Source organism: Oncorhynchus masou, chromosome 30 (genome assembly GCF_036934945.1).
Source record: "Oncorhynchus masou masou isolate Uvic2021 chromosome 30, UVic_Omas_1.1, whole genome shotgun sequence".
Classification (NCBI taxonomy): domain Eukaryota; kingdom Metazoa; phylum Chordata; class Actinopteri; order Salmoniformes; family Salmonidae; genus Oncorhynchus; species Oncorhynchus masou.
In genome coordinates this window covers 20,856,208-20,865,568 of record NC_088241.1, presented here as the reverse complement: position 1 = coordinate 20,865,568, position 9,361 = coordinate 20,856,208, and the positions used below count along the sequence as shown (strand labels likewise).

Genomic DNA, 9,361 nt, shown 5'->3' with positions numbered 1-9,361 from the left:
TGGTTGGACAGCTAAATTATACAGTAACATTACTCATTGGACCAATGATGTCTATCGACTGTACTTTCAGCCAATAACGTCATCGGTGTATTAAGGATTGGACCAATTTTTCTCAAAACCTTCGTTTTAAAAATTTACGTTACAATATTTGTGTTATTACCTGTACACTTAAATACATAATGTGTGATGTAATGACATGAATTCATATGGATGAAATGTTGGACAAACCTGACTCAGGGACAAAGACACGATTTGATGAAATGTGATTCTCAGTTTAACAAAATTTGCATAGTCCCTATATGTATATGTTTTATGAGGACTTGTGAGTTTACCCCCTAGATATTTACTGGAGAGTCATTGTGTATTTTATTTCCTCTATACAATTGTAAATATGAGAAAAAAAACAGTAACAGTTGCATCATACATGATAGAGCATACATTTCCACCAAAGATTGAAGCAATTAGTTACTATGATTCTGTTTTCAAAAGGCAAATGCAAAAATGCTTTTAGGAGACCGGAGTTCAAGTAACTTTTTTATTCAAAACGGTACACTCCTACCGAATTTGCCAAATCCACTCCATTATGGTTCACAAAAGGGTACACCATAAAACATCCGATGCTGAGCGACTGTGGTGAAAAACAGAATACAGTAGCTCACATGCCCCCTCCCTACTCCATGACTAAGTGATTTAGCCAGCTCGGGTGCAGGCCCCTCTCACTTACAATGGTTCCCCGAGTCGAAGCAGTAGAGTCCAATGGCGGAGGGGGGGGCAGAGAAAGAAAAACACATTTACAATGCAGCTTACACATAGCCGTCCCTGTGGAGTACGTCTGGACACCCATCCCGGATTGATGTGTAGTATGCATATTTTGTGCGCGATTTTGGCCCGGGGAGAGAGGACCGAGAGCCTTCTCGCTCTCCAGCTCTCTCCCTCTTTGAGTCAATGGTGTTCAGTGGTGTTCCGGCAGCTGAAGTTCTTTATGAAGAGAACAATCTGGAGGGTCTTGTCGGAGTGCCGAGCAGCTGCTGTTTTTTCTCTGCCTCTTTTCACAAGACACAGGCCGGGAGAGGGGAGGTGAATACACAGACAACTTCCCCCCTCCCTGCCCCTGCACTGTAAGCCCTAACATACAATGTGAGATGAAGAGTGGCACAGGCCAGGGTAACCAGAAGAGAGAGAGTATTGTCAATTTGTTCTCTTTCTGTTGCCTGGGGTAACTAACTTCCTTCTTTCATCACTTTGTCAATGTTTTTCGAGATATCTCAGTCTGACTGCGACCTAGAAAGAAAGCTTGAAAAAATGTCTTAAAACCTAGCTACAATATATTGGCACACAATCATATCCTTAACCTGTTGGCTGATTAAAGGAATAGGGGAAATGAAGGCTATATGCTAATGCTAGGAATTAAAGGATCATCCTGATTCAAGTTTGGTTAGAGGAGGCCGTTTATAACACAACCTTTATAATATATATCCCTTTAAGGATCTCCTTAATGTCATTAGTAAGCATCAAGCCACAATCCTTCAAGACATTCATTGATTCACCAGTAAAAAAAATCTAGCCTCTCTTACCATATGATTATGAAAAGATGGTACGTTTTTATTCAACTCAAGCGATCACCCAGTGTTAACACTATTCAAGCGGCCTGTCCAGAACAGTACCCAGCAACCTGGCTTAGTCTGGGGTGTGTCGACTGGTGGGTGCCGTAGTGTAGTGAGAGTGCACAGGCAGGTTTTAGGCTGGTGGTTAGGCTGTGGACCCTACCAGAGGCCCTTCTAGTGGCTGTCTGAAGGCACCAGGTTTCCTGTGGTGTCCAGCTGCATGCACTTACAGGTGCAGGCCGACACTGGACACTCTGTATGGTCCCTATGGGGAACAGAGAGGACAACCAAAGGTTAATCAATTAACAACCATTAAAAAATGCACAAACCACTGAAAGTGTGAAACTTTTCACAAAGCTACCAAATCACATACGCCGGTATAGACCTTACCGTGAAATTCTTAGTTACAAGCCCTTAAACAACAATGCAGTTCAAGAAATAGAGTTCAGAAAATATTTACTAAATAAACTAAAGTAAAACAAATATAAAATAAAAAAAGTAACAATAAAATAATGAGGCTATATACAGGGGGTACTGGTACAGAGTCAATGTGCGAGGGTACCGGTTAGTTGAGGTAATTTGTACATGTAGATAGGGGTAAAGTGACTATGCATAGATAATAAATAGCAAGTAGCAGTACTGTAAAAACAAAGGGGGGTTAATGTAAATAGTCCAGGTGGCTATTTGATTAATTGTTCAGCAGTCTTATGGCTTGGATGTAGAAGCTGTTAACGAGCCTTTTGGGACGAGATTTGACGCTCCTGTACCGCTTGCCGTGCGGTAGCAGAGAGAACAGTCTATGACTTGGGTGACTGGAGTCTTTGACAATTTTTGGGGCCTCCCTCTGACACGCCTATTATATGTGTTCTGGAAGCTTGGCCCCAGTGATGTACTGGGCTGTACACACTACCCTCTGTAGCGCTTACGGTCAGATGCCGAGCAGTTGCCATACCAGGCGGTGATGCAACCGGTCAGGGTGCTCTCGATGGTGCAGCTGTAGGATCATGAGGATCTGGGGAACCATGCCAAATCGTTTCAGTCTCCTGAGGGGGAAAAGGTGCTGTCGTTCCCTCTTCATGACTGTCTTGGTGTGTTTGGACCATGATAGTTTGTTGGTGATGTGAACACCAAGGAACTTGAACCTCTCGACCCGCTCCACTACAGCCCTGTCGATGTTAATTGGGGCCTGTTCAGCCCCCCTTTTCCTGTAGTCCACGATCAGCTCCTTTGTCATGCTCACATTGAGGAGAGGTTGTTGTCCTGGCACCACACTGACAGGACATTTTACAAGACCTATGATGCATTCTGTTGACAAAACTACTCCGATACAGAAAATGTTATCTGAACGTTCCGGTAATGTTCGTACCTAAACCAGCTGAGTATGTGACCTGCATGGCCGCCATGTCGGCAGTTGTGGCACCAGGTGAACCAGTTGTTGAACTGGGCCAATTTGTTTTCCCTGGTCAGATCCACCTTCTCATCTGACTTCCCCGTGCCTGGAAAAAAACAACAGCTGTATGACTACACACTTCTAATCTAAACCATAAAATGTGAATGTGTGCTTTGAGATTATTTTCCGTAATGAAAAGCGCTATACAGGTTAACTAAATTACTATTAATAATCTAGTTGATGTTTTATAAGCCAACTAAAGTACAGATCAGTATCTACAATCATCACATTCATGATCTGCTTTATTTATTTTCTGTGTGATTTATATTAGTTAGTGATACAACAACATTGTTAATATACTGTATGTATGCATTTCTCTCGCTCAATTACCCTAAAGTGTGTGTATGCACTTGCATTCCTATTTGCATAATAGGGTGTGTAATGAGGAAGTTAGACTGGCTGCAGAACTGTGACAGTAGGGTAAAGTTGACTTTCAACACTGATCTATGACCAGTTTTTCATTCTCTCCCCATAATGGTTATGGTTAGGGGAAGGTAAACAGATCCTAGATCTGTGGCTACAGGCAACTTCCACCCAGAGCCTATCTGTGGAGCATACCATGTCCAGTACCTGGACAGTTGGACACAGGCGTGCCCATGTTCATGAGGCAGAGGGCACAGCGGGGGAGGGGCTTCCTGCAGCCGGGGCAGCTGGTGACCTTTGACTTGGTGGGCGATCCACTGACCCCGTACTGGCTGAAGCCGCGGCCCTGGTGGGGCATGGCCGAACAGCTGTACGATATGGACTTCCCACAGAAGTTACAGCTCACAAACACCTGCAGCAGGCAACAACACAAAGGTCAAGTGTGATAAGGACTGGCAGGTTAAATTAGAGCAAGCAGAAGCCAACATGAATAGGTTATATCATCGAGATCATTGTTATGATTATGAAGCTAGAGATGAATGTAAGGGTCCAATACAGTGTATCATTATCTGGCTGACCAATGACAAATAAACAACTAGCATCACTTATTAAGCAGGATAATCATATTCATTATTGTGTTTTAAATGTATGTAAAACCTGCAAGCAAGTTGGTCACTCAGTCACATCCTCCATGTGAAGATTTATGAAGAGATAGAACAAAAGACAGAGACATGAATAACTATGAACAACTGTCCCTCTCTTAGTGCAGTGTTCCCTTTCCCTTTCCTTGCCTGTGCCAGTGGTTTGGAGCTGGGGTCCAGCTTGCTCCTGTGGATGTCAAACTCAGCCCGTTTGTGCCAGAACCTCCATGCGTCCAGCAGGTTACGGTAGTTCTCGATCCAGCACTGGACACGCGGGTCCTTCACCACCTCCCCTGGGGAACCCTGGGAGGGAAGAACACTTGGTAATGAAGCTCCCCTTACAGTGACAGAGCATCATTAAGCATTTGAACCCCAGCCAATCTTAACATTTCAACAAATCTAGAAACCTGAATGTGGGAAAATCCTTGGGGAAAGATCCAACAATCGATCTTGAGGAAAACTGTCTAATTCTAGCCAACATGGGACAGGTGATCATAGTATGAACCACAAGGTCAGTCAGCTCATTCCATTGACTTCAACCGTTCTACAGTGTGATGTCGGGCAGTGCAAGACTATTCAGCCCCTGCTCCGACCATACCTTGAGCATGCAGAAGCTAGCGGTCTGGACGTCTCCGGTCCGGTCCACGTAGCTCTCCATCAGGTCCACTCCGTCTTTGGTCAGCCCCGTCAGCAGGATCCCCTCCAGGTTCCCCACCTCCTTCATCTCACTGGTCAACTTCTCCATGTAGCGAGGCAGCTGCATAACAACACACAGAGAAAAGGAAACACATTCCTTTCAATAGATAGAAATGGGGTAATCAGTGAAAAAAAATAACTATTATTATCTATTTAGTATATGCTGTCGTGCGATTCCTGGAGGTCTTACCTGTGCGTCATTAAGGAACATGCATGCGAAGGCCACTCGGTCCGTTACGGCCACACTACTCTCATACTAAGTAGGGAAACACAACAAGGTATGTATGACTAAGTTGTACTTTTTTTAAATGTTGGAATCTTCAAACTACTATGTAAAACACTGTCCTCTTGATATTTAGGATTCATTTGTAGTTTCCCTGAAAACTCACTGAGGCCCCCCCGCGGTCCCTAGACCCTTTTGACAATTCAGGTACTATAGCCCTTTGTACTTCAGTCTAACATGATAATGAATGTTATAAAGAATTGGATAATGCACATAAGAATCTGGCAACCCAGTTTATATCAATGGTTTACCCCCTTCCCTGCGTACCAGTACTCCATCGTAGGTGCCAGGCTCACTGGTGAGGAAGGCAAACATGACACACAGGTAGGGGTTCTTGAGCTGCAGCCTCAGAGAGCTGCACATCTCCCTCCACAGGGAACTCTTCTCGTCCGTGTAGCCTGACAACGCCATGGCAACCACGTTTAGGTTCAGGTCGCCTGCGAGGAAGGAAGGGTGGGGAGGTTTGGTTTATTTTGCTTGGATTGCTTGGTTTATTAGCCTGGTTTATGAGCTTCCACTGTACACTACAGCCAAATCCTAACCTAATATTGGTGGGTATACTTTCTGACTGTATACTGCTTTTGTTTACAGTGGTGAAATAACAGCAGTATGTTATGGTACTTTTGCTGTGACGTGATGGAAGTGACACCTCAGGCAACAAGGGCACAGGAGAGTAATGCATGTAATGTTCACACTCAATACCTAATTAGTCTCCCTGTCAGTCTGTGACCAGGCAGTAATTAGTAGCAGACTTTATGTTGTGTACAGTACATACAGTGTATATTGCAAACAAATTATTGAGCCCTTACAAAGAATCTTCAAAAATGCATTACATAGTCCTGTCCCAGATGATTCCATGCCAGTACCTCGCTCAGCGGAGGCTCCCTTGTTGAGGATCTGGATGGCCCTGCGGATGTCTAGGTTGAAGAGGGCCACGGCGGCCGCACGCTCCCACTCGCCCTCCCCCTCCAGGGAGCGCAGGAAGGGCTCCACGTTGATGTCGGGGCCTCGGTTGATCCAGCCGCACAGACGAAGGGCAAGGCTGCGCTCCTCGCTGTGGAACCTGGGGACGTCCGTCTGGCGGTCTGAGCCGCTCCAGCACCGCCGGTTCTCTGTAGTGCCTGGTGGAATAGAGCAACAGATACAAATGTTAATTCAGGTTTTTTTTTAGCTCCAACGCAAAGCCAAACCTAGGGGAAACACTGAAAAATAGTTATATAACTTACAGTGTTACATAATACTTTCAAGGGTTCAGCCTGTATATTTAGCCTAGATATAGGCCTAAAGATGATCTATATCTTTAAGTTGCTTACCTGAGCTGGACTTGACTATGTTCTTGATGCCTGAATAGACAAGGGCCTGTTTGCTCCCCTGCTGTTTCTGCTCCACGTCTTCAGTGTACTGCTTCATGAGTGATACTTGCATAGGAAACGGAACGCTGAGACATCATAAGAACCACAGTGCAAACAGTGACATACAATATAGCAACTTAGTCTATCCTGTAGGTCAGGTGTAAGAACACAAAGACAAATGATAATTCAATGAATTATCACAGTGCAAGCAGAACGCCAGGCATGTCTCTCACACAGGGACTACCTTATCTAAAATAAACAGAACAAACAGCACATAAATCACACAAAGCTAGAAATGCTAGGAAAATAGTTAGCATCAGTAATGTAATAAACCAGGGGTATTCAACTCTCACCCTACGAGGTCCGGAGCCTGCTTGTTTTCTGTTCTACCTGATAATTAATCGTACCCACCTGGTGTCCCAGGTATAAATCAGTCCCTGATTAGAGGGGAACAATGAAAAAAGACAGTGGAGCTGGCTTTGAGGTCCAGTTGAGGTTGAGTGTAATAAAGGATATAGAACAGAGTGTACCACAGGGACTTGAGCTGGGGGTCGTCCCCTCCGGCCAGCAAATGGTTCTTCCACACCTGGACCGTATCATGACCGTACCTGGACTGTGCCCTCTGCCTCATCTTAGTGGCTATGTCCTTCTCTACTGTACCCTCCCCTCCCACCCCCTCGGCACACTCGTACAGGTGCCTGCCGCAGGCCCACATGAGCGAAGTGGTGGAGCTCCAGGCTAAAGAGATACGTTCGAACACTGTGAAGTCAGTCATGGCGCGGTTGGCAGCCGAAACCACCACCATGCGATTCTGGGAAGTGGGGTGCCAGGCGAAGCTGCCAATGAGGCTGTTGCTGGGCTGCACGCTGCGCTCGATGATCGTGGGCTCTGTCTCGTCGCCGATGGGCGTGGGCGTATGCTGCATGTCGTAAAGGCGGATGATGTTGCTGTCACGCGTTAGCGTGGCCAACAGGCCCATACGCGTGGGGCACCAGGCCACCTGGTAATGAAAGGAAAGTGAGTTGTACATCCTTACATCCAAAACATGTAGGCTACAGCACAATTATGCATTACGCTATCACACAAAAAGTATACTTCTGATATGTGCAAGTCGATTGTTCCCTGGATGGCAGGGGACAACAGAATTTCACAACAGACCAAAAAAAGCATACCAGTAAGTTACCTTGGTGAGCGGCTTGGGCTGCTCGGTGAGTGTGAGCACTGGCTTCTCAAATTTGCGCAGGTCCCAGATGGCCACCTGGCCCTCGAAGAAGGAGGCCACGCGGTCTGGGAAGTGGGGGTCCACTGTCACACCCTGTATGGCCTTGGTGTTGACAAAGGTCTTCTGGCTGGTGTTGCGCAGGTCAAAGATGGCCAGGTTGCGGTGCATGCCAGCCAGGAGCAGCTTCTGGTCGCGGGGCAGCCAGCAGAGGGACAGGCAAGCATCGTTCTGGCCTAGCTCATACAGGGGCTTGGTCACCACTAGGCCAGAGTCTGTGTCTCCTGACGAGAGACGGATCTTTTCAGCGGCTACACTAGCCTCTGGGGAGAACTTACTGCTAATGTCCCATATGAGCACTGAGAAGTCTGCTCTGTGCTTGTCCAGCCCGGCGGCTAGCCAGTTGCTGTCCACAGGGTTCCAGGCTAGGGTGTTGCATTGACGTGCATGCTTGGGCACAAACTCCTTCCCCATCAGCTCCTTGCACTTGGAGTTGTGGCTCTGGCCTAGGCTAGTGAGGACTACCCTGCCGTTAGCCTGTCCAACTGCTAGCAGACATTCAGGCTCGTGCTTTGGGTACCAGGCCACACATTTCATGTATGGGGTGTCTGAGTTGATCGCTAATAGGGTAGCAGCGGTCTCCACAGAGAGGGGGAGAGCTCCGGCTTTGGTCTCGCCGCTCCCCACAGGTCCGATGCGGTACAGTCCAAGCTCTGAGTCACAGATGACATAGCGGTCCGCGTGGTGGGGCGACCACAAAATGTCTGGCTTTGAGCCACTCATTGTTCATATGGAAGAGCTTCTGTCCGGGAGAATTCTCTTGCTGTTTACAACTTGGTATACTGGGGGAAAACAGCATTTACAGTACAGCTGAACGTTACCAACTGACATCGAGCAAGTAGTCTAGTAGTTAGCAAAACTAATGTGTTTAGCCTACTTTATATAAACGAATATGTTGAGCATACTTTCTATAAACTTAGCTTAAGATATTTTACAAATGTTGTCACAATGTAGTCAGCTACGATTATGTGCAGCACGGGAGCAACATATTAGATCGCTAACTGCTAACGTTAGCTAGTGACATGTGACAAGTGGCACAGCTAACATTTAGTTAGCAATCCCAAGGCGTAAAAGAACGATAGGCCTAATTTGCAAGATGTTAATGCAACATTGTATCTATGTAGATAGTTAATTAAACAGAAATGTGGATATAGGATACTTTGTGTCATATTTGTTAGCAAAAAATTGAAAGTATGCTAACTTAGCTAGCTACAGTAGTTAGCTAACGCTATCTGGTTAGCTAGCTACAATTTTGTTGACATCGCAAGATTAGCTTCCCGAACTACCCGTATTAAGAAAACAGATAAACCGCAAATAAACATTAGTAAATTGTGTTTCTAATAATAAAGATTTAAAAAATATTGAAAGAAACTTACACATTTCTACAGACATGTCAACATGATCAAAACTGGGTGTCCACTAGTTACCACAACTACAAAGTCAAAATGGCCTATATCGTAAAATGTAATGTAAATATTTGCTTATTGGTCTTAATTTAAGGTTAGGGTTAGGCATAAAGGTAGCTGTGTGGTTAGGTTTAAACTCACATTTTAAGAAGATAAATTGTAGAAATAGGCGGGCTTTATGATTTTGTGGATGTGGTAACTTGTGGCGAACACAAACCTAAGCCGTGCTTGTTTTCATGTTACACCAAAATATTTCCCCGGAAAAAGCAGATTGCTTTCGAGAGGTC

At 45.5% G+C, this 9,361-nt stretch overlaps 1 protein-coding gene across 3 annotated transcripts; it reads right to left on the bottom strand.

Moving 5' to 3' along the window:
* Window positions 1–521: 521 nt before the first annotated feature.
* LOC135522310 (GATOR2 complex protein MIOS) lies at window positions 522–9,325 on the bottom strand. Of its 3 annotated transcripts, none has more exons than XM_064948440.1 (12): window positions 9,045–9,325; window positions 7,573–8,450; window positions 6,906–7,389; window positions 6,351–6,449; window positions 5,904–6,158; window positions 5,305–5,474; window positions 4,945–5,010; window positions 4,657–4,815; window positions 4,209–4,361; window positions 3,613–3,829; window positions 2,971–3,100; window positions 522–1,869 (listed from the first exon to the last, which is right to left on the bottom strand). In XM_064948440.1, the coding sequence occupies exons 2-12, from the start codon at window positions 8,389–8,391 to the stop codon at window positions 1,779–1,781; spliced, it is 2,643 nt and encodes an 880-aa protein (XP_064804512.1). In that variant the 5' UTR covers window positions 8,392–8,450; window positions 9,045–9,325; the 3' UTR covers window positions 522–1,778. The 3 variants fall into 3 exon arrangements, with proteins under 3 accessions (XP_064804512.1, XP_064804515.1, XP_064804514.1); XM_064948443.1 differs by having other exon boundaries at window positions 3,625–3,829; XM_064948442.1 differs by having other exon boundaries at window positions 9,216–9,317.
* Between the last annotated feature and the right edge of the window lie 36 nt (window positions 9,326–9,361).

Coding starts and splice junctions, on each gene's coding strand:
- LOC135522310 (XM_064948440.1), bottom strand. CDS start 8,391: ATGAGTGGCTCAAAGCCAGACATTTTGTGGTCGCCCCACCACGCGGAC. Junction 6,450..6,905: donor CCTGTGGTACACTCTGTTCT/ATATCCTTTATT, acceptor TGCAAGTATCAC/TCATGAAGCAGTACACTGAA. Junction 6,159..6,350: donor CATAGTCAAGTCCAGCTCAG/GTAAGCAACTTA, acceptor CTATTCCACCAG/GCACTACAGAGAACCGGCGG.